General features: G+C 34.2%; 2 protein-coding genes across 16 annotated transcripts in view; one reads left to right on the top strand and one right to left on the bottom strand.

Moving 5' to 3' along the window:
* Nucleotides 1-24,699, bottom strand: part of LOC125779099 (glutamate receptor ionotropic, kainate 2) — a 2,985,835-nt gene that overhangs the window by 269,487 nt on the left and 2,691,649 nt on the right. For 14 of the 15 annotated variants that reach the window (XM_049459577.1, XM_049459571.1, XM_049459583.1 and 11 more), the window contains one exon: nt 7,911-8,018. The exons of the other annotated variant lie outside the window; for it this stretch is intronic. In XM_049459577.1, coding sequence (XP_049315534.1) covers nt 7,911-8,018 — 108 coding nt within the window. The remainder of the gene's footprint in view (nt 1-7,910; nt 8,019-24,699) is intronic. 15 annotated transcript variants of the gene reach the window in all.
* On the top strand, nt 152-15,060 carry LOC125779195 (uncharacterized). Its single transcript, XM_049459840.1, has 7 exons — nt 152-6,236; nt 6,297-6,370; nt 6,443-6,473; nt 6,528-6,581; nt 8,562-8,628; nt 8,694-8,761; nt 8,832-15,060. The coding sequence occupies exons 1-7, from the start codon at nt 6,225-6,227 to the stop codon at nt 8,925-8,927; spliced, it is 402 nt and encodes a 133-aa protein (XP_049315797.1). The 5' UTR covers nt 152-6,224; the 3' UTR covers nt 8,928-15,060.

Below are 24,699 nucleotides of genomic sequence, written 5' to 3'. Positions count from 1 at the left end.
TTTTTTATGATAACTACAAGAATTTTTTGTTGTTTTATAATATGTAGTGATAACTACAAGAATTGTTTTTCTGTAAATAACAAAATTTTTTTTATTTTATACAAACTTAATTATACTTAGACTAAAATAACAATATAGAACTTATCCTACCTGTAAATAACAAAAAAAACAACATTCAATGTTAATTATTCACTATTGTTTTTTTGTCCCTTTTTTTTAACAAATTAATTGTATTACTCGAGTTACAACGATGTGTCCTCTAAGACTCGCAACTTTACACTGAATTCGCATATGTGGCTCGTGGCTCACATCGGCCAGCGCGCAATGCTGCGTAAGCATTCCGATCCGGACACCGACTTATGTGCTAATAATTTCTTACATCTCCCCCATTAAAATAGAAATTTTGGTACAAAATTTCAGTAGTAAATTACATATAAGATCAGGTTACACGTTGTTTGTATTTGGGATGTTCGGAGTCGGAATAAGTTTAGAGATATGAAATAAGTTTGATTCTGATTTCCTATGTCCTGTATCAATTTCATACATTGATGTCGATATTTTCTTTAAAATTTTGTATGGTCCAATTCTTAATTCATCTAATTTTCTTCGGTTTAATCGGTTTCCATTTTCAACATACACCAAGTCCCCAACATCAAAATTATAATCTTTCCTATTTTTACCATATAAACTTTTATTATAATTGTGGTTCCTTATGCTATTTTCAAGAGCCTTTATTCTATCGTTTTCTAGGGCATTACCGTCTTCTCTAACTAATTCTCAATTTTTTTGGTAATATCGCAGTATTTTCCCCTTGTAATAAATATTTTGGACTGAACTTAGTGACTGTGTGTTCTGTTTCATTATATTTATCTACACAGTTGTGCGCAACAGTTGTCCATGCTAATTTATTATTTTCATCATTGATTGTGCATCTGATTTTATTGACTAAAGTTTGATTAAGTCTTTCATTTAGGCCATTAGAAAACGGTGCATTTACTGCTGTGAAAATCATTGTAATATTATTTTTTTCTAGATAGATTTTAAATTCTCTAGAATTGATACCTGGGTATTGATCTGTTAGAATCATTTGTATTTCGTGTTCTTTTAGCAAGTTTCCTGTCAATTTTATAAAATCATTGGCATTTTGTGTTTTCGACGTTAATATGTAAGCGAATCTTGTGAAATGATCAACAAGAAGATGTAGATATTTTTTTGTCGATCGTGAACCACCGGATCAACCTATGGTGTCTATGGAAACTATTTCGAGTGGTTTTTTTGCGGGACCAAGATGAGACATTAATCCAATTTTATCTTGTCCTTTTGACTTGTTTTTTATACAAATTTCGCACTCTTTACATATTTCTTTTATATGTTTTCAAATATTTTTCGCTGTATAATATGGTAAGTCTTTGTTTTGCATATGATTTACACCAATGTGACAGAAAGTTTTATGAGTGTCTCTAATAAAGTTCTTACAAAATTCCTCTGACAGTAAAATTTTCTCTTTCTTTCGAGTTTTTTTATAATACACATTATTTCTTATAAGTAATCTATCTTTGTTAGAGATTATACATGATTTTTCTTTTGATCATCAAGAATGTCTTCTATTCTTATCAAATTCACAATTTTTAATTGTTCATAATCGTTTTCTTGCGGTTCTAACACTGGATTTCTACTCAAACAGTCTGCTTCTAAATTATCTTTGCCTGGGCGGTATATTATTTGAAAATCATATTGTGATAAGTAATAAGTGAGGTCACCTAACTCTTCATCTGTTCTAGATTTGATATTCATTTTTTTGAGTGGTTTGTGGTCAGAAAATACTTTGAATGATCTGTTTATAAGCCAGTGTTGCCAGTATTTTACTGATTCTTTAATTGCTAAGCATTCTAGATAAAAAGCTTTCTTTCTCTTTTGTGACTCATTTAATTTTTTTGAAAAATACGCTACTGGTTTTTCAATTTTGTTTGGTTGTGGTTGTTTTAATACAGCTCCTATTCCTTGCAAACTTGCGTCTGTATATATAGGGTGATTTTTTAAGAGCTTGATAACTTTTTAAAAAAAAAAAACGCATAAAATTTGCAAAATCTCATCGGTTCTTTATTTGAAACGTTAGATTGGTTCATGACATTTACTTTTTGAAGATAATTTCATTTAAATGTTGACCGCGGCTGCGTCTTAGGTGGTCCATTCGGAAAGTCCAATTTTGGGCAACTTTTTCGAGCATTTCGGCCGGAATAGCCCGAATTTCTTCGGAAATGTTGTCTTCCAAAGCTGGAATAGTTGCTGGCTTATTTCTGTAGACTTTAGACTTGACGTAGCCCCACAAAAAATAGTCTAAAGGCGTTAAATCGCATGATCTTGGTGGCCAACTTACGGGTCCATTTCTTGAGATGAATTGTTGTCCGAAGTTTTCCCTCAAAATGGCCATAGAATCGCGAGCTGTGTGGCATGTAGCGCCATCTTGTTGAAACCACATGTCAACCAAGTTCAGTTCTTCCATTTTTGGCAACAAAAAGTTTGTTAGCATCGAACGATAGCGATCGCCATTCACCGTAACGTTGCGTCCAACAGCATCTTTGAAAAAATACGGTCCAATGATTCCACCAGCGTACAAACCACACCAAACAGTGCATTTTTCGGGATGCATGGGCAGTTCTTGAACGGCTTCTGGTTGCTCTTCACCCCAAATGCGGCAATTTTGCTTATTTACGTAGCCATTCAACCAGAAATGAGCCTCATCGCTGAACAAAATTTGTCGATAAAACACATTTCGAACCGAACACTGATTTTGGTAATAAAATTCAATGATTTGCAAGCGTTGCTCGTTAGTAAGTCTATTCATGATGAAATGTCAAAGCATACTGAGCATCTTTCTCTTTGACACCATGTCTGAAATCCCACGTGATCTGTCAAATACTAATGCATGAAAATCCTAACCTCAAAAAAATCACCCGTTATATGTATCGGCAGGTCTGGATCAAAAATAGCTAACACAGGTTGTGTACAAAGGAAATTTTTCATGTAATCAAAAGCTTTTTGACAGTCGTCAGACCTATTGAATTTTTGTCCTTTTCGTAATAAATTATGCAAAGGTTCTAGTATTATTGAGATTTTCGGCACATATTCATTATAAAAATTGATTTTTCCTATGAATTGCCTCATATTCTTTTGATTTTTCGGATTTGGAAAATTTCGAATTGAAATCAGATTATTATCGTTTAATGGTGAAATTGAGTTATATTTGATAATATGACCTAAATATTGAACAGAGTCTAATGCAAAAGTACATTTTGAAAGTTTTAATCTAAATCCTTCTTCTAGTATTGCTTCCAATAGTTGTGACAAATGATCTATATGTTCTTTGAATGATTTTGAAAAAATTAATATGTCATCAATGTAGTTTACTGTGAAATTTGATAGATTGTGTTTTCTTATTATATTGCTCAATATTCTTTGAAATATCGCTGGCGAAGTTTTCAACCCGAACGGTAAGCAAGTCCATTGAAATTGCCCCTCTTGGGTTACAAATGGGGTTTTTCTTCTATCTTCGATTCTTAATGGAATAGACCAAAACGCTGAATTTATATCAAGTTTTGAAAAATATTTGCAGTTTCTTGTTTTTATAACCAAATCATCAATCAATGGGAATGGTTGTGATTGAGGAACTACTATTTTATTCAAATCTCTAAAATCTATGCATAATCTTGATCTTTTATTTTCATCTCTTTTATATGCTAACGTAACTGGAGCAGCAAAAGGACTATATGATTCTTCTATTAGATTTCTTTTAAGTAACTGTGATATTTGTTCTTCTATTTCTTTTTTATCTTCAATTGTGCATCGATAAGGCCGTTTGCTACAATATTTATCAATTACCAGATCTATTCTGGCTTCATAATCTTTCACAACGCCTATATCGTATTTATCTTTTGCAAATATATTCTTATATTTATCTATAAGATTCTGTATTATTTTCTCTTCATAATAATTCAAGTGATTTGTTAAAACATTAAAACTGTCCAAATCTACATGTTCATTGAAGTTTATTTCATGTGTATATTTCTTTATGGGGTTAGAGCTTTTCCGTTCTATTTGTAGTTTTTCATTTTGAATCAATTTGAACTTCTGTATGCAATCCAATCCTATCAGAAAATCATATTTAAAGTTTTCACTATCAATTATGAATACATCAATATAGTTTTCTATATCCAGTATTCTTGCTTTGATTTTTATCAGTTCTTCTGACTTGTACACACCATTAATGGTTCTTAAGTTAACTTTTTGTTTCAAATCAGATCTCTTTTGTTTTAATTGAACTAATTTTGAATTTATTAATGAAACATTTGAGCCTGAATCATAAATAGCGTTTATCTTCAAAGTATCATTCAAAGTTATCTCAAGTCGAATTAATGGTGGGATTATTAGTTTTTTGGATTATTATCACTTAATTCTACTTCTAAAACTGAATTATTGACATGTTTCATTTTTTTTCCTCATTCTTGAACCAACATTTAGCTTCTGGATGGAATCGTGAACCTTTACCTTTGCTTTTGCATATTTCACATGGTACTTTCTCTGATTTTTCTTTATTTATATAATTCTTACTTTTAATCCCATTTGTACTCTTTTTCTGAACCAAATGTTCCAATTTCCCTATTTCACTATATAACTCTTCCGTCTTTGTTAATTTTTCTCTGTCAATTCTATCAGCTATAAAATTCGGCAAACCAAGAGCAATCAGATCAATTAATGTCCCAATATCAATAGATTTTCTTACTTCTAATAACAATTTTTCTTTTCTTAATGCATATTCTAGAAGAGTACCAGTCTGATATTTAAATTGCATTGCATATCTTATTGAAAACCATCCCTTATTTGCAAATGTATCACAAAAATTATTTCTCCAATCGATCCAACGTGCGTTAACAGTTAATTTCAAGAGAGTGCAGCTATACCAATCTGTAGCACCTTTCTCCATAAATTATTTTAAGAGTTCAATTCGTTTATCATCTTTAGTTACATCAAATCTTTCGCATTCTGTTTCAAAACTAGTCATCCACTGACCTGCATTTGAATTCTTTCCATTAAATTTCTCAATCGTAAATTCTTTAGCTATTTTGCCGACATGTTTTTCTTCAGTTTTTTCTTGTCTTTTTTCAAGCAACTTTTCTAATACTTGTATCAATGATTGATTTGAACCATTTACAATATCATTACTTTCAGTCTCTTCTTTTTCTTCTAAATATACATCTTTGAATTGTAAATTATTTGTTTCATCTAGATACACATTCTTCAATTCCTTAGTTAAATCAATCCAAACTTTCCTATATTGCCTTTTTTTACTTATCGATTTCTTTACCTTAGTAAATGCCGGCGTGTTTCTCAATTCCTCGTGAAATGCTGAATCGAGGTAGTTGGGAGGCAATTCGAAAGTTCGGCCATCTGGAGTGGCAATGCTGGTTACGCATAGTATTAATGTCTTTGGTTCATCTGTAGTAGATAGCACCGTGAATGTGAACTGCAGCTTGTCCATTGTGAATTGCAACGAGAATGTTGTTTTATAATAAGTAGTGATAACTACAAGAATTGTTTGTTGTTTTATAATATGTAGTGATAACTACAAGAATTGTTTTTCTGTAAATAACAGAATTTTTATTATTTTATACAAACTTAATTATACTTAGACTAAAATAACAATATAGAACTTATCCTACCTGTAAATAACAAAAAAACAACATTCAATGTTAATTATTCACTATTGTTTTTTTTGTCCCTTTTTTTAACAAATTAATTGTATTACTCGAGTTACAACGATGTGTCCTCTAAGACTCGCAACGTTACACTGAATTCGCATATGTGGCTCGTGTCTCACATCGGCCAGCGCGCAATGCTGCGTAAGCATTCCGATCCGGACACCGACTTATGTGCTAATAATTTCTTACATGTATAAATTGCAATTAAAACCGCGCTTTTTATTTATTAAAATATTCGATGTCCAAATGTTTTGAATTTAGGAACACCTTAATACGTGGACTTGTACGTGCTTTTGTTTTGTGCAATTGAGATCTCGCTGAGGAGATCAATGTGTACATAAGTATGCACGAATTGTTAGTGTGCTTATGAATATGCCCTGCAAGACGGAGGTAACAGATTGCACAAACACATTGAAACATTTTCAGCTGTTCACTAACACTGTTACATTTTCTGGAATTTTCAATTGAATGGGAGAATACGTAAGTAAGATAGAGAAAAACTATCGACATTCTAAACATATTGTAATATTAACTTGCTAGAACAGGAGAGACGAATGCCCAATTTTTCAAGAAGAAGAAAACGAAAAGCGCAGTTTATTTTGGATTTTAAAGAGGTAAGTTCGTTACTTGATATTTTATTTATTATTTATAAATACATATTTATATTTTTAATTTATTTTGTATAGAGAAACTAAAAGGCTTAACAAGGAGAAAAAGGTAAGCATTGTGAATTTAATGTTGTGTGTATAATTAAAAATTTTAATATTACAGGAAACATTTGGAGGATTCAAATACATATATTGCGTACAACAAACAAATAAGAGAGTAAGTTTTAAATTATTAAAGTTAAATAGTGCATATTTATTTCAAATAGTTGCTATAGATTGTGCATTTTTGTGAAATATGTAATTTGTGCTTTATATCTACATATAACGGGTGATTTTTTTGAGGTTAGGATTTTCATGCATTAGTATTTGACAGATCACGTGGGATTTCAGACATGGTGTCAAAGAGAAAGATGCTCAGTATGCTTTGACATTTCATCATGAATAGACTTACTAACGAGCAACGCTTGCAAATCATTGAATTTTATTACCAAAATCAGTGTTCGGTTTTTTTTTTTTTTTCGGACAAATTTTGTTCAGCGATGAGGCTCATTTCTGGTTGAATGGCTACGTAAATAAGCAAAATTGCCGCATTTGGGGTGAAGAGCAACCAGAAGCCGTTCAAGAACTGCCCATGCATCCCGAAAAATGCACTGTTTGGTGTGGTTTGTACGCTGGTGGAATCATTGGACCGTATTTTTTCAAAGATGCTGTTGGACGCAACGTTACGGTGAATGGCGATCGCTATCGTTCGATGCTAACAAACTTTTTGTTGCCAAAAATGGAAGAACTGAACTTGGTTGACATGTGGTTTCAACAAGATGGCGCTACATGCCACACAGCTCGCGATTCTATGGCCATTTTGAGGGAAAACTTCGGGCAACAATTCATCTCAAGAAATGGACCCGTAAGTTGGCCACCAAGATCATGCGATTTAACGCCTTTAGACTATTTTTTGTGGGGCTACGTCAAGTCTAAAGTCTACAGAAATAAGCCAGCAACTATTCCAGCTTTGGAAGACAACATTTCCGAAGAAATTCGGGCTATTCCGGCCGAAATGCTCGAAAAAGTTGCCCAAAATTGGACTTTCCGAATGGACCACCTAAGACGCAGCCGCGGTCAACATTTAAATGAAATTATCTTCAAAAAGTAAATGTCATGAACCAATCTAACGTTTAAAATAAAGAACCGATGAGATTTTGCAAATTTTATGCGTTTTTTTTTTTAAAAAGTTATCAAGCTCATAAAAAATCACCCGTTATATGTATATACATACATACATGTGTAAATGTAAAAAAATTGAAATCTAAATTGAAACGAATTGTGCGGTTACAATTATAATTGTGCCGACTTTAGAATACCGCCCCAGGATTTCGGGAATAAAATGGGTATTGTCGAATTGAGGAGGTTTTTCAGAATTAGTGAAGTGCTAGTGAACATAAAAAGCGAAATATAAGTGTAAACTTAATTTACACCAGAAAACTTCTTGATCATTTCATAAGCGTTTTTTATATGAAGTTTTTGCTTTTTTTGAGAGCTGGAAACCCACCTTTAAACGCAAATATCTCGAATATTTATATTCTTGAACTGGATAACCTCCTCTATAATTAAAAATGTTCATTTGTTCGTCCAAGATATCTGTTCGTATGCAGAATATCTAAAATTGTTTAAAATAAAAACAACATTAGTGTTTCATCATATACATACATATACGCATTTCTGCTCCTAAGCAGGATTTTAAAAATTAAATTAAAATTAAACTTTTTCAAGCTTCAAGCAAATGAGGAGTGTCTTTTCAAAAAAGGATATTTACATTTTAATTTTTTTAAACTATTTATATAGTCTTTTCTTTAGTGCTGAAATACACAACTTCTTTACTTGGATGTTGATCTCAAAAAGATATGTCGCAAGTAAAAAAGGGTTAAATTATGTGTCCTAAACAGAAATACTATTTTTCGGTAAATCAGTAAATATTTATATATAATGTTTTCTCATTCTACAAAAATTAATTAAGAAATAGATATTCTCTTTTAAAAAGACACTTCTCAACTATATTTTCCTCCTATAATATACTATTTGTAAGTATTTACAAATCAAAAATCTTTATCAAAGTAATATTTGTTGCTATATTATATTTTTTAATTAAACTTAATATTTTTAATTTTATATAATAATTATATAATATTTTTTTTTTTTTTAGTTTTCGACGTGGATATTCGATTCCTATCAAATTGTGGTACCGTCATCATCGTCTGGCGACCATGCAGGTATAATGTATTAATATATAAATATATTAGTATTTGTTTTATAAAAGTAAATTTATGTTTTTCAGATATAATCCGGAAGCTGGATGCAATTGAGACCCGTCTCACTGCCATTGAGAAGTCCCTAACAGACAAAGTAAGTAACGCAGTATTACAGTACCAAATTAAAACAGAAGCTAATTTTTATATGTATTTTAATTTTCTAGATGCCAGAGAAGGCCGAGGTGCAGGCGCAAAGTAAATTATTGCGCGAATGCCGCGTCATAGCAGCAAAGACGCATCATTCAATTAGCCGCATATAAGTTTTATTATTATTACTTATATATATTAGTTTTAAGTTGTAAATATTAGTTTTAAGTTGTAAATATTAGTTTTAAGTTGTAAATATTAGTTTTAAGATGTACATATTAGTTTTAAGTTGTATATATTAGTTCTAAGTTGAAGTGTCTAATTTTACTTTTAAAAATATGAATTTTTACAATTATAATTTTTATACTCAAATAACTTGTATATAATTTTTCTGCCGAATGCAATAATAATAGGCATATTATTAATTTAATTAATATCTGATTTTGATTTTATTATTAAATAAAGCAAAATAATTTAAAAAAATGACTTTTATTTAAAAGAATTTAATTTGCTAGAAGTAAAAATGGGTAACAGATAATCTTGTTACTGCTTGTTCTTCCTAACATGCTTATATGTTAAAGGTAACAAACTAATAACCAAAATAATAACACTAACAGATATTCGGGTAACAAATACTTTTTGTTATCCATAACACATGGGTAAGCTAAGCGCTAACAAAATAATTTGTTACCCGTAACATGCTGTGAAGAGATTTGCTAACAAATGTGTGTATTCTGTAAGAACAAGGCAGCATGCGATATTTGCCATTGGTTAGAGCGAGATAACCATTGAACATTAAATAGCTATGTGTTACTTTTTTCCCACTCTCTGAACAAAAGTAACAAATATTTTAACGAATGCAAAAGTGAACACTAACAACTCGTTTACACGTTTGCTAACAACTACCCGTCTTGCAGGGTGCTTTGTTCGTAAGTAATTGAGAGTTCGTTAGAGAGATCAATTTGCTTTTTGTATGCAGTCCTGCTTGTTTTTGTTTTCCAAAGAACAAGGGGTATTGCCGGATATTGCCCACAGTTTTTATTTAACCGCGATTTGAGTATATTTTTTAATTAAAATTAAGGAAATTTTATTTCACATTACCGCCGTATTGTAAGTGAATTTAAAATTACTTTTTTGGAATTATCAGATTAATTGATTTTTGTTTTTTTTTTTTTTGTTTTTAATAATTTGCCAGTACTCAATGTAGGGCTGTGGTCGGCATTTCATAGCAAAATTTTGCAAACTAACTTCACACGTACGCTTACGCTCTATCGTTCAGTCGTTGTCGAGACAGCAACGAATTAACATCACGCAAGACTATAGGCCTAACTATAATATGCATATGCAGCCGTATGTTACTGTCAAAAAATTAACGAAAAGCCTGTCAAGTGCATAAGGAACGGAGAGTAGACTTTTCAATGACTATAATGTACTTACATGCAGAAGAGAAAATGGTCAATAAACAATTCGTGCTTTGATTTTATATTTCGTCTGGATTTTGCAAAAATGACTAGAAAATTAAAATATTTAAAAACAATTATAATGCTTCTTTCTCTGTTAGACGGAATATGCATATTAACAAAAATTAGTGAATTTAAAAAGAAGAGTTCGGTCATGTTCAGCGAGGGAAATAAACAGGAAGAGGAGGTAGGATGGTTTTGTTGTACGATTCCTAGAAATGAAGGGGATTGACCACATTTTTTTTTTATATACACGCGATTGAAATAAGAGGCATATTTTGACGTAAAAACATTTCATTTTTCAGTATTTTCGACTAAACTTTGTATAAAACATTCGTCGTCCTACATCTTCAAATTCAAAATGATGTATCTGTTGACAAAAAGCGAAAACAGCTGATTCCGTACGGAAGATGCGACCAGTTTCGCATTTTCCGTAAGCAAATGACGTTTGAAAAAACTTGACGAAACTTGATGTAAAGTACATTATAGTTGCAACATACAATTTGTGTGTATTCGGACAGTTGCTTACGCTGGCTTAAGCTAGCTTATGCACATTATAGTTAGGCCTTATAGCGCAAAACCAAATATGCCCTGCGAGAAATACTTTATGATTCTAAATGCCTTTGGTGCCATGCAATGCCTTTTATGTTCCAAGTCTTTTAAAGATAATAGGGAATATATCCTTAAAAGTCATTTAGTTTTATATATTATATTTTAAATTTTGCTTATAAAATTTGCTTAATTTAAATTCCAATTTCTCACGTGGCTACTGTTTTTTCGTGCTCACCAACACAGTGACAGATCCTCTCATGCCGACCACTGATGTAGGGTAAGAGATAGGCGGATTTTATATCGTTATACTTACATATGTATATATGTAGAGCATTCAATTTTGTATAAGAATATGACTTTTTTATTCTTACAAACGAGAAAGTTCAAGAGAAAAAAAAAATATTTGTAAAAAGTGGCAAAATCCCATGTAATTTCAATGGGAAATGTATTGTGTTTGGGGCAAGGTTCATTATGAAAATTAAGGGCTTTTTATGGTCTGATATTTTTTTTTAGATGGAAAACTAAAAGTTTAAGTGGCGTCTCGTCAAAAATAATCAATTTGGTAAATAACGGACACCCTAATGAGTATGTTCGCACTGCAAAAAAGCGCAAAAACGAAAATGAGTGATGTGAAGGCACTTATGCACTTCTGTATATAAGTATATATTTTTGTTATAGAATTTAGAATATACTCGTAAGTATATGGAAAGATATGTATGTCTGTTTTTTGTGTTGCTTTTTATGCTTTGATTTTAATTTTTGCCTTCGCTTAATAATTTAAAGCAATCCTGCTTATTACTTAATCAAGTATTGTTGGAGGGTTAATTGTGTTAAGACCACACGAAGGCAATCGTACTTATGTACATACATACAGTAGCCATTCAATTAATATTTATTAAATTATACATAAATGTATATATTTAATGAGTTAAGCGGTATTGCGTTTTGCTTTTACCGTGTTTAGAATTTTTTTCTTTTTTATCAAGCCGTTGAAGCGGCGCTTTAGCAATACATAGTATGTATTTGCATATAATAAATTAGAAAGATCATAATACTCTCACTTTGTACTCGTATGGTAAGCTTTGCAGGATGTATGTACATATGTGCATATGTTATCGCCTTCTGCTTTTTGTTCTTCTCTCTGAGCTCCAGCTGGCTACCTCCTTCTGCTGTTGTTTGTTCATTTGTTGTAATTATCGCGCCCGTTGTTTTTTTATGTTATTGGTGCTTTGGTTTTTCGCGCCCGTTTCTGTTTGTTTTTTTGTTTATTGAAATTGTTTTGTATATTTTGTTTTTCCATGCAATTTGTTTTTGTTTTTGTCACTTAAACTTCTCTTTTATCCACCGTGAATCTTTATATGTATATTTACATAAAGACACTGCACTGTTCTGCGCTTTCTTTTGTTTCTTGTTTTTTTTTTTTGTTTCTAATAAATAATAATGTTGGTTGTTTTGTTTTTTGTTCTGATTGTTCACTGCACTTTTTTGTTTTTGCACTGCACACTTTTAATTGGTTGTTTTTTGTTTGCGTACTGCACCTTGTATGTATGTTTATACTTTTATTATTAGTTTTGTCACTTCACCGTGCTATTGGTTTTTTACAGTTTTTGACTATAAATCTATAGTGCCTTTCTTTAAGGCTCGAAGGACCATGTTTAATTTCGTAACCAGTAGATACATATGTATCTCTATTTTTACCCTTTCTAAATGGTTCTCCCGGGTACACTTGAGTGGTAATATATAATTTGATTTATTAAGAAAATCTTAATATTTCTTACAAATGTTATTTTATTAAGATTAAATGTTTACATGCGTATATCGATGGCACGCCAGATTGCTGTTGCCGAAAAGCTTACTGTAGCGCGCGGGACGGGGGTGGTAGACGAAGCGGTAGTGCTTACGAGGCGCAGTGGTAAATCGAATGTGTTGATGCTCGGTTGGTAGAGATCGAATGTGTCAGCTTCCCCGTTGTCCATTGCTTTTGTTGGTTGGATTGGTGCGAGTGTGGTATGTTATAATGTAGTGGCATCCTGTGGTGAATTGCGCTGTTTCATTAGGATGGGCCAGTTTTAGCGAATAGAAGGGGTGGATGCTTAACTCATTTAAACACACATAAACGAAAATTCAAACATGCCGAATGGCGTTGTAATTGCAGTCTTTGGTATGTCGTGGTAGGCCCGACGCAGATCAAGTGTGGAAAAAATTTTGCAACCATGCAGGGAATGAGTGAAGTCGTGTAGGTGTGGCAGGGGGTACCTGTCAGGCTCGGTGATGACGTTTAGTCGCCTGAAATCCCCACAAGGCCTCCACTCGCCGTTTTTCTTCTTTGTCATGTGCAGCGGGCTTGCCCATGGGCTGCGCGATGGACGACAGATGCCTGCGTTCAGCAAGAGTTGTATCACGGCTTTTAACTTCTCGGGAGATAAACGTCTCGGTTTGGAGAAGACTGGTGATCCTTTGGTGACGATATGATGCGTGACGAAGTGTTGTGGTTTTTTGACTGACAAGTTTTCCATCGTGATGTCTTCGAATTCCCTCAGTAAATCTTGGAACGGTTGATAAACGTTAGTGTAAGATAAATTGGAAACTACCTTTTTATTTTTTGATATTAAACACAGTCTGCTGGCGTTTGTGACGTCGTCGATGAGTTTGCGTTGTCGTAGGTTGACTGCTAAGTTGAAATGCGATACAAAATCAGCTCCGATGATGGCTTGTGACACATCGGCAATGATAAAATTCCAGGAATATTGGCGGCGTAGACCCAGATTTAGGAACATCGTTTTTTCGCCGTAAGTTTTTATGGTGGACTTGTTTGCTGCGTAGAGGTAGTTGTTTTTGTCCGGGCATCTACGTTGTTGCACATTTTTTGTCTCGAACGATTAAGCGGCGGTTTTTATTGTCGAGCCTGTCGTCGACCGCCATTGACGACAGACTAGTTAGTTTAACTTTTTCACGCAAGGGCTACGACATTTTTTGGCATCGCTACCAAATTTGTGGTGGTACCAGCATAAACCATTCGAATTGTTGTTTTGCATGCCGAAACGTGACGGAGGACGGTTTCTGCTTCGACTTCTATGTCGACGATTTATGTTCACTTTTATTGAGGCTATCTCCTTTGTGATTTCGGCTAGCTGCCGCTCGACTGCGTGTTGCTGTATCTGGAGTTTCGACCACGTGTACGTGAGGGGTGTCGCTAACCTCACATATTTTGTTCGCGAGCAGGGCAACTTTGTCGAGCGGTTCGTTGCTTATAGAAATTATTAGTCGCATGTTGGAAGGTAACCGACTCATCCAAATGGACTTTAGTATATTATCGTTGAACTCGCTGCCGGCTAGACTTCGCATTTCGCGCAAGAGCTGTGATGGACGCATATCACCAAGCTCTTGTTCCTGCAGTAGCTTTTTTACACGTTTTTGCTCCGAGTCCGCCAATTGCGTTATTATACGATTTTTTAGCGTGGTATACAATTTACTGTTCGGTGGATTAAGAATTATGTCGCTTATTTGGGCTAGCACGTTGCTTTCGATCGCGGCCACGGCGGTGTGGTACTTTGTTTTGTCGCTCGTTATGCTCACCGAAATGAATTGCGACTCGACCTGCGCCATCCACAGTTCTGGCTTTGCGTGCCAGAATGGTGGGATCCTGATGGAAACTTTGGCCACTTCCACGTTGCGGGTTTGGATGTCCTCTGCCCATTGGCCCCGATGCTGCAAATTCTGTGTTACTTGGCTTTCCGCTTCCTCTTCCGTCATTTTTCTTTTTCGTCGGGGTCACCAATATGTGGGATGTCCACAAAAATGTTGGATTTATTTTAATATAAAAACTGATTACAAAATTTATAATGCAATTGAAAATGAAATGGAGAGTGAAATGATGAGACGTGCTTGCTGTCGTGATGATGCGCCAAGAAGAAAGAAAGATGGCGGGTCGTCAAGCTGACAGCTTATGCATGGGTTGCCATGTCTATAATATTTCCAGAGTTGCATTTGGGGTTGCCACATTACTTTGGGGTTGTCGCATTACTTAGGGGTTGCCACAAATTATATACAAGCATTATATTGCTTTAAGCTATAAAAGTTCGTTAATATTCGTCAATATAACTTACAATATTGCGAAAATTAAACATCATTGTTGATAAATTTTTATTTTCTTCAAATTGTTTCTATTTTTCAAAAAATTTGCTATAAAATGAATATATTCATTTATTTGATTCTATGGAAATCATTTTTAAGAATAAAAATATTTTTATATACAAACAGAAAGATGAATTTTAAATGAATACTTATATCAGTTCATATATGAAACACCGGAATCATTTAAAACAAAATAAGAACGAATAGAAAAGTTAATCACAAAATGAATTACATTCTATTGATGTTACATTATAGTCGATGCCCAAATTTGTTGAAAATCTCCTAACAACAATATTTTCATTCATGAACGCAAGCGCCCTTCCAACAGGCAAACTTGCTTCATTCATAAAAACAAACACCATTATATCTCCCCGAGCATGCCTTTGCCTACAAGCGTCTTTTCGCGACGGTGGCAAAAGCTAAAAATCACTAATTGAACAATTTTTGATATTTGTATGAGAAGGAAAAAGCCACAACCCCGCAAATATAAGTATAGAATAAAATTGACAACGTAGTTTATTGGTCGAGTCAAGAAATGTATCAAAGAAAATATTTATTATTCCTCTGAGTTATGTGGACAGTGAGTCCCGGTTAAGTAGTACTCCGCTTAAATCTTGCTGTTTCTCGCGGTTTATTTTTATGAAATACATAGAAATTATTGTTTTAAGTACCACTCGCTTAAGTATTCGCACACGCTTATGTGCCATATTATGTTTTTAGTTTTACAAACCACAAGTATCTGTATCTTTGATTATGGCACATAACCGGGATTGACTGTCTTTGTCAAGGAATGTAAAAAAATATGTTTAAGCGGCTTGCAAAAGTCTGCGTCGATATGTATGCACGCTCAATAATACATACATACTCGTATCTACGCTGGTTTGTATGCGGAGCTGTTTCAACGGAAAGGGAAGCAATGGCAATTGACGATCATTCGTTTGTGTTTTTAGCACAGCTCGGATTTCCTACCAACAACACAATGTTGTGATGCTTTGTCGCCGCGTCGGTCCGTCGACATATTGACTCTTTGACATGAAAGCAAAAAATGTGAGATTCGCCATTGGTTGTCCGTGTCAACGGAAATTTCGCATGAAGCATTGAGTGTACATATTTACATACATGTGTTGCATGTAGACAAATTTACAAACATTATACGTATGGTTATTTTATATTTGTTTACATGCACATATAATTACATACATATACATATATGGGCAAATGTATGACCGCTTGGTCTTTTAACATGACATCGAAACGATTAATGACCAAAGCAAATATATATATATACTAAACATATTTATGTATATATATGTATATATGTAAATATGTAAATATATGTCGTATCAAACGCAAGTATACAAAATGCATATTTAGGTAGTAATACAAATCTTATTGAGTTATATACATATTTGCAAAGTTTTTATGGAATTCATCATAAAATAGGTAAATTTTAATATAACTATGTACATACTTGTGTACTTAGTATATGCTTTGATACCAAATATATACGGATCATATATAAATTATATGCCGAGTCGGTTGCGCATAGGAAATAAACGAATCTGTAGGCATAAATTTGTTTACATAGGAATTAGCATTATTTTTCTCATTTAACACTGAAAATGCTCAATTCTGCTACTTTCGTGGTGAAACATGCTTATAATTTGTCTGTGGTGAAACTCTTCCATCTCGAACGAGTTAGCCAAAAATATTTTTACGATCTCCGCGCCGTGAACCTTCTCTATGATAAACATTCTCTGACTACACTTTACACTTTTTACAGAACCAGGAGGTAAGTTTCCTACAATTAGGTATTAAATTTACACTTATTTCTAGAATCCATAAATAATTTTAGTATTCAGAAAAAGAAAATATATCAAATTTGTATTCAACAAAACTTTAACTGAAATGTGTTTACTTGTTCACTTTGCCGCGCAAGTAATATGTCATAGATATAATAAAACAATAATGATATTCGATTTTTTTTTTATTTCGTTAGAAAGAATATTACACAACAGTAAAATACGTACAGCCAACCTATAAAAAAAACTAATAGTAATGTGAACATTCGGTTTGAAAGATTGGTATCAAAATTGATACTCTATGATATTAAGGGTTAAAAATAGCACACATCATTTTAGCCAAAAGGGCACGACGTATTCGTGATCACCGTGCAATTTCAGTAAAAGTAGAGAGCCAACAGATTTATATCGTGCCGTTTGACCGATTTTGTGAAAACTTTACATCTACTAAATAGTGAGAACAAAGCCTAAAGATTTGCTTTTTACAACCAGTTGCTGAAGACTATTATATTGTAGATTTGTTCACCTAACGTTTGTACGTATCATCTAAAACTAAACGAGATAAACATAGGGTTCTGTATGTGTCAATGATCATGATGAGAAAAGTTGAAATCCGGTTGGCTGTCTGTCCGTCCGTGCAAACTGTAACTTGAGTAAAAATTAAGATATCTTGATGGAACTTTGCATGTAGGTTCCTTAGTAAAAAATTCGTGTTCGTAGATGGGTGTAATCGGACCACAGCAGCGTCAAAAAATCGCCATTAACCGAACACATATAGAGTCCCATAACTAAGCACTAAATTAACATATATAGCTGTAATTTGGTACAAAGGATCGCAGTAGCAAGGGGCACCTGTGGGAAATTTTTTGGAAAAGTTGTAGTGTCCCCTAACAAATTTAATGTACATATCTCCTAAACCTCTTAAGCTACAACAACCACATTTGTGTTCAAAACTTATAAAAAATTCTACCAATAGTATGAAAATGGATGAAATCGGAGGATAACCCCGATGACTGCGCATATAACGGCACTAAGAAAACTACTAAAAGCGCGATAAATCAAAAAATAAATCAAAAAATAAACATAAAATTTTACCACCGAGTAGTAGGAGTGAGCTTTATGGGAGCTGGTGTAAAAACTGTGCCACCGCCCACTTTTTGGTGAAATTCCATATCTCAGAACCCGTCCAACGGATTTCGACAAAATTTAGATAGCGATTATTTAGACCCCGGTACGTATAATTGAAATTTTATCTGAAATGTCGGTCAATGAGAGATATACAGTGGCGGACAAAAGTCTATATACACCCCCTGTTTTCTTCGATGTGAGAGTACAAAAACTTTTTCAAAAAATGTGTTGATACAGTTTTATTCTAATCTTCTTTCTAATAACAACAAACTTAAAAACTCCGCTAATTAATATAAAACAACAAATTTATGGAATAAAAACTCAAATGTTGTGTTGACAAAAGTCTACATACAGTACAAAAATATTTTAGTTCAGTGCGAAAAACTTTACAAAATGCTAGTTATTAAGACGTTTTAGTATTTAGTTGGGTCCCCATTGGCATCTATAACTGCTTGAAGACGCCGTGGCATTGATTCTGCTAAATTTGTCAACGCTGCAGATGTAATGCTGTTCCAAGGTCCCAGTATGCGCTCTTAGAGTATAGTAGAGCTAAAAATTTAGTGCTTTCTAATTCTACGCTCCAAAATCTCCCAGACATGTTCAATAATATGCATATTTGGACTTTGAGGTAGTGTATTTAATTGCCTTGGAATATAATAAAGCAACCAGTCCTTAACAATTTGCGCCGCATGCATCGGATCGTTATCTTGTTGAAATATCCAACGGGAACCGAGCCCTAAATTATCCAACAAAGGCTTCAAATTATGTTCCAACAGAGACTCATACTTATAACCGTCCATTTCATCTTCAATAAAGTCCAACTTTCTAACTCCAGAGGCCGCAACAGCTCCCCAAACCATTACGCTGCCGCCACCGAGCTTCACAATTGATACTACGTTCTTCGGTTTAAGCGTGGCGTTAGTTTTCCTTTAAATTTTAGCCCTTTCATCACTACCAAAAAGGGTGAATTTAGAATCATCTGTAAATGAAACTTTTTTCCAAAAATCCATTTCCTTTTCTTTGTGTTTTTTGGCGAACTTTAAACGAAGTTTCCGGTTTTTTCATAAATAAAAGGTTTCTTCCGTGGTGTTCTACTGTGGAATCCGTTATCGTTTAGGGTTTTTTTTATTGTTCTTGGTTGGATATTCATTTGTGACGTACTTTCTATGCGTTCGGCTAAATTTGGAGCATTCACTTTTGAATTTCGGTCTACTTCGTTGAGAATCAGGCTGACGTCTCTACGAGATTGTTTTTTTGGGCGTCCACTGCGCGGTTTATTTTTGTTGGAACCATTATTTTTAAAGTTTTTTAGAATTGTCAGTACTGAGCCTCGACTCAAGTTTAAAATTTTAGAAATTTCACCATATGATTTTTTTCTTTTCTTTCTTTTATCACCAAATTTCTTACATCAATTGATATTTCATTTCGCGGAGCCATTATAGCTATTGAAATGTTTAAACCACAACTAAATTCAATAAATATCAAACAATAAACATATTGAAATAAAAGAAAAAGGCTAACGTTACCTTAATGTTAATATTACAATATACAAAGTATGAGATTTGAACTGTATGTAGACATTTGTCAAAGCAATTTTTGAGTTTTTCTTCCATAAATCGGTTGTTTTATGTTAAATAATGAATTTTTTTAGATAATTGTTATTATAATAAATATTAGAATAAAACTGTATAAATACATTTTTCTAAAAACTTTTTGTACTCTCATATCAATTGAAATGGCCACTGTATATAACTTAAATTAAGGAATAATCCTTCTCTTATATGGTATCTTATGGTATGTCTGTATGTCAAAAATGGGTTACATACTTTATATAAAGATTTTAAAACTTCGGGATGACTTTGTACCGCATAAATCGGACGATATGTGAGTTATTCCAAAGAAAATAAGAGAGCGTGTTTTATTCATCTAAACTAAATAAATTTGAGCGAAAACTTGATTTACCCACTATATAACTAATATCAAGATTTTTCGAAAATCCGGTTGTCTTTACTCTATATTATTGGTTTTACACCTTAAAGTATTTTCCTGGCTTTGATTCTTGCAAGTTGCAAGAGTATAAATTGACAAGGTGGTATGAATTTTTGATTGTGAAATTTTCTACCGTGATATCTTTAAATTCTCTTGACAAATCTTCGAAGGTTTGATTTTTGTGAATGCATAATAAATTTAATTCTATTGAAATTGTAAGTTGCAAATGTATAAAATATTCGGTACACCCGAACTTAACCCTTTCTTACTCAATATATAGCATCTTTATTGAATTATTACAAAAAAAAAGTGATAAATGAAGAACCGCTTCTTTCTCTTTTACACAAACCATCTACTACATAATGATAGCACAGCCTTAAGTGATAACGAAAAGTGGCATTCCTTTATATAATACTAGCTGACCCCGCAGCCGTTGTCCTGCGTGAAATTATGTAGTTTGAAATGAAAAGAAAGTTAAATTTATCATTTCATTTTTTTTTTTCAATGTAACGTAGCTTTATAAACAACATTTTTCGGTTTCTGTTCCGGTGTACAGAAAAGATGGTTTTCCAACTCGTGAGCATGCTACGGCCATGTGAAGGTCCTTTAGGTCCTGTTGACTGTCATCTCAAATACAATTTTCACTGGAAACGGAATACGTTTGAACTGAAACGGCAAATCGTTAGAACTCAAAGGAATTCGTAAGATCAAGCATTCTGTCCCTTTCTACTCGATAGGTGCGTCACAATCAGTTGGGTTCCATTACACAGTTTCGGCGCATGAAGATTGGGAAACATAATAAAGACAGGTCCTACTTTGAGACGCAAATGATGCTATGGCATACCAAGTCTCTACAAAGAATTTACAAATTCCACTGGATAATTCACGGCGTCGTCTTCAAGACGATCCGATCGATTTGTATGAGCGCAAGTCTCCCGGAACTTGACTTTGAATCTTCCAGTTGAAGTCAACAACATCGATATTTTTGGCAGCTAACATTGTGCGTGCACTTAAGGAATCGTAGTTATGATAATTTGGCCAATGTCCGAACATTTGTGATGAGTTCATCCTTCGTGAATTGATAAAGGAAAGATGGAATTGATATCGAACCACCGGAAGGTATCAACCGAAATTGAACCATTTCCAATTTTTAGCGAAGACGATGTAAAATGTCTTAGACTATGTCGAGGTTTATATCGAAAAGTATGCGAACTTCATTTTCATTCCAGTGATTAGCGTGATCCAGCATTTGTAATTGTTGGCTTACTTTTCCAAAACTTGCACATATTCCCATATACCATTCACAGTAAGCAATGACTCAAATAAAGTTGAACCGCGTACATTAATCAATAGCAACCGAAGGTAGAAACAATCGTCGTTTTTCGGGTGGATTGTGTAAACTCGTCCTAATGCATTAGTTGATAAGACACCTGGATGCCAATCTACTGGTTGGTCTTGCTTTCTGCGTAACTGCGTAAAGAAAAAACTCGTCAATGTTAATTTTGTTGCTGGCGATGTTTCCACTGGCTATACTGTATTCTCTGGGATGAAATACACCCTTCGGCCATTCTCCAAATTAACTGCGAGACGCACAACAGTCGGAAAACGTTCATAAATTGCAAAACTAAATATCCTACAAAGCGTTTTATTGCAGTTCACGTATCGACCGTATCGTTCAAGACCAATAATCGCCATGTTGCTTCCTTTAGTGGCGTACTTATAAACGTATTTTATCGATTACACCAAACTGCAATACTCAACATTGACATGAATTTTGTGTTGTCAACTTCGATACTCACGCCTCTAAATTGAATGCTAAATGTTCTGCCATTGTTGTCTGGTGAGCAACGCCAAAAGAGTGGATATTCATCATTTCTAGTTTGTGTTTCCGAAAGAAAAGTACATGGATACTGTTTCGTGCATTTATTGACAGATATTCAAACCGAAGTGGGGCTGTGGTGTCCGCAAGGTCCATGAACTTTATTGGTTTTTCATCACTTCGTAAAATACTGGGTCTTTCTTTGCATCAGGAATTGCCGCATTATTGAATGATTTCATCAATTTGATCTGGTGTAACCACCTTCCACCATCCAAAGAAGAATGTGTGCGTGCGGCAAACCTCTCTTTTGCCACTCAACAGAGTACATCTAGCATCTAACAGCACCATATATGCGTTGCTTCAAGATAGTGTCCATCGAAGCTGTTGAAAAGTCTTGCTATGACATCGTTACGATCGCTTTCTGATTGATCGCGGCCCATAATACCGCACGTTTATCATCGCATCCTGGGAGTACTCGTTCATGTGGCTTTGGCTGCTAATGTATGTTGATGCCAAAAAGAACACCGACCGATATAAGCGCGACCTCTTCATGGCATCGTGACAAAATTCAAGCTGTAATTGATTACTTTGTCTGAAAATCACATAACATTTTCACGGAATAATTTTCAAAAATTTTTGAAGCAAACGCCAAATTTGAAAGATATAAATAATTGAAAAACAAAACAAAAAAAATGAATAAAAACATTTGTATGGAAAAAATTAACTTTTTTGGAATTGTTCAATTTTCCGACTTTTCCTCATGAAAGACATACAGGTTCTTTATTTCTAAACCTTTCCCGATCCACCACGAACAACCTCTTAAAATTTCATCAATATTGGTTCAGCCGTTCTCTTAGCGTTACTAACGAACAAACATTCATTCGTTTGTATTAGAAAAAGATAAGGGCTGTCTTCGGGGGTTTTCCGGCAATTATTCGAATGTTTTTCTCCGCAGAAACTATCCCTGAACCTCAACGAACATTATAAAAAATCATGAATCATCAAATTTGGTTCAGTCGTATGAAAGTTATGAGCGTACATACATTTTGGCGATAATTTTTATTTGTATAGATTTATTTTCTTCATATTTTTTTTTCGGAAAATTTTCCAGAATTTTCTTAAGTATTCTCCTTGTTTGGGCGGAGACCTGTCCGAATTGGTGGTAATCAACGAAATCGGTCCAGGCGTTCTCCAGTTATAAGCGTAGTAACTAACGTCACTTTCTTTTATATATATAGACACTCGTATACTTATATGGACACGCTGTATTCTCTGCTTATAAACACACCTTTGCTACTTTTACAATAATAATATGTATATTTACAATTTTTTTGTTTCAGTTGTACCCGTTTATCAGAGTCCTGTCATTCTTACATTTTTCTACAAATCGTCATAGCGAACGGACAATCCTTTCACCTTGTAAAATAAGATTTAATTATTTCAAAATTATTTGTAAATTAAACAATGAACTTCCAAAACTGGTGACACCTAACAAGTGAAACGAATCTACAGATGGAACAGCAAGGAGAAAGCATCGCATAGAGATCTCTCCCGCAAGCGAACGACCGGCAGCGCAGGCGAATCAACCTCAATGCGTTTTGGCAAGATCAGCAATCGAAGTGCATTAACCCGATCTTCAAGTGGATGCTGTATGGTCCCTCGCATAAGCCCGCTTAATATGAACGTTACCAAAATCTAGTCTTATTTTCTACAGGTGTGACCCACGACGCACGTAAATACAATCTGGCCATGGCACAAGTTCCAGCAAGCAAGCTAATGGAGCTGAAGAACATAATCGATTCTATTCCGTCAACAAATCGTTACGACTACATCAAATCCAAACTTATAGCTTAATTCGTGGATAGTCAACAATGACGCGTACGGCGTTCTTTCCGATATGCCATTAGGTGAATTAAAACCAAGTCAACTGTTTAACGAAATGTGCCGGGCGGCCGGCACAGCACTTTGAAAGACAGTAATCATCGACCTCTGGGTCTCGCGTCTACCTCCTCACGCTCAAGCTGCTGTGATCGCATTAAAGGGTGACGTAGCAGATAAAATTGTTATTGCAGACGCCATAACGGGCTCCATGAATTTTCGCAAAATTAGCATGGTGGGTAATCTAGCAACGGCAACTGCTTAAAACCATTCGACGGATTTTCACAATACAACTTTTTTATAGACCCCGGGACAGATGCAACGGCAATTCTCAAAACCACTCAAAACAACAAGATGAAACAATCAACCGCTAAACTGTTTGCGGCAAGCGGCACACCAAATACCGTTTACGGCCAAGTTCTTCTTAAAATCATTTTAAGCTTAAGGCGAGAATTCCTTTGGAATTTCCTCACCGCTGACCCTATGAGCATAATTATTGGAGTCGACTTTATAAGTCACTACGGATAGTTGGTTGACTTAAAACAGAAACGATTAGTGGACAATGTCTTTCGTCAAATAAACTAATCAAATTGGGCATCTGCTGCCCATAGAAAAACTGCGACAATGTAAAGATTTCAGAGCACTCAATAATGTAACATTTCCAGACCGATATACAATTCAAATACTGCAGGACTTCACCTGTAATTTTAAAGGTAAGACGAATTTTTCCAAGATCGATCTGCAAAAAGCCTTCCAACAAGTTCCCGTAAATCCAGAGGATGTTCCGAAAACAGCTATCGCCTTTCGGACTCTTCGAATACATGGATGACATCTGTGTAGCATCATCATCTTTAGACAAACATCTATCTCACCTCCGTCAACTCTTAGAGTGACTACTAAACATAACCTAAGTTTCAATGCTATAAAGTCAGTCTTTGGAAAGTTCGAAGTCAGATTCTTAGAACACAACGCCTTAGCAAAAGGAATACGACCTCTAAAACAACGCGTACAAGCTATCAAAGATCTTGACAAAACCAACTACTCTTAGTAGTCCCAAACGATTCTTAGCCACTACACATTTCTACAGATGCTTTATCCTACATGCAACCGAAGTCCGAAATACCTCTTTTAGCAATGTGCCTCGGACACTAAGAGAACGATTGCGCTAAGCTCCACTAGATGG

Source organism: Bactrocera dorsalis, chromosome 6, assembly GCF_023373825.1.
Source record: "Bactrocera dorsalis isolate Fly_Bdor chromosome 6, ASM2337382v1, whole genome shotgun sequence".
NCBI lineage: Eukaryota > Metazoa > Arthropoda > Insecta > Diptera > Tephritidae > Bactrocera > Bactrocera dorsalis.
The sequence above is the reverse complement of the archived record's forward strand: the minus strand, read 5'-3'. Positions and strand labels throughout refer to the sequence as shown.

Bases quoted from the DNA above. Each gene is read 5' to 3' on its own strand.
- LOC125779195 (XM_049459840.1), top strand. The intron at 6,371-6,442 runs GTAAGTTCGTTA...TATTTTGTATAG, and splicing joins TTATTTTGGATTTTAAAGAG to AGAAACTAAAAGGCTTAACA. The intron at 8,762-8,831 runs GTAAGTAACGCA...TTAATTTTCTAG, and splicing joins AGAAGTCCCTAACAGACAAA to ATGCCAGAGAAGGCCGAGGT.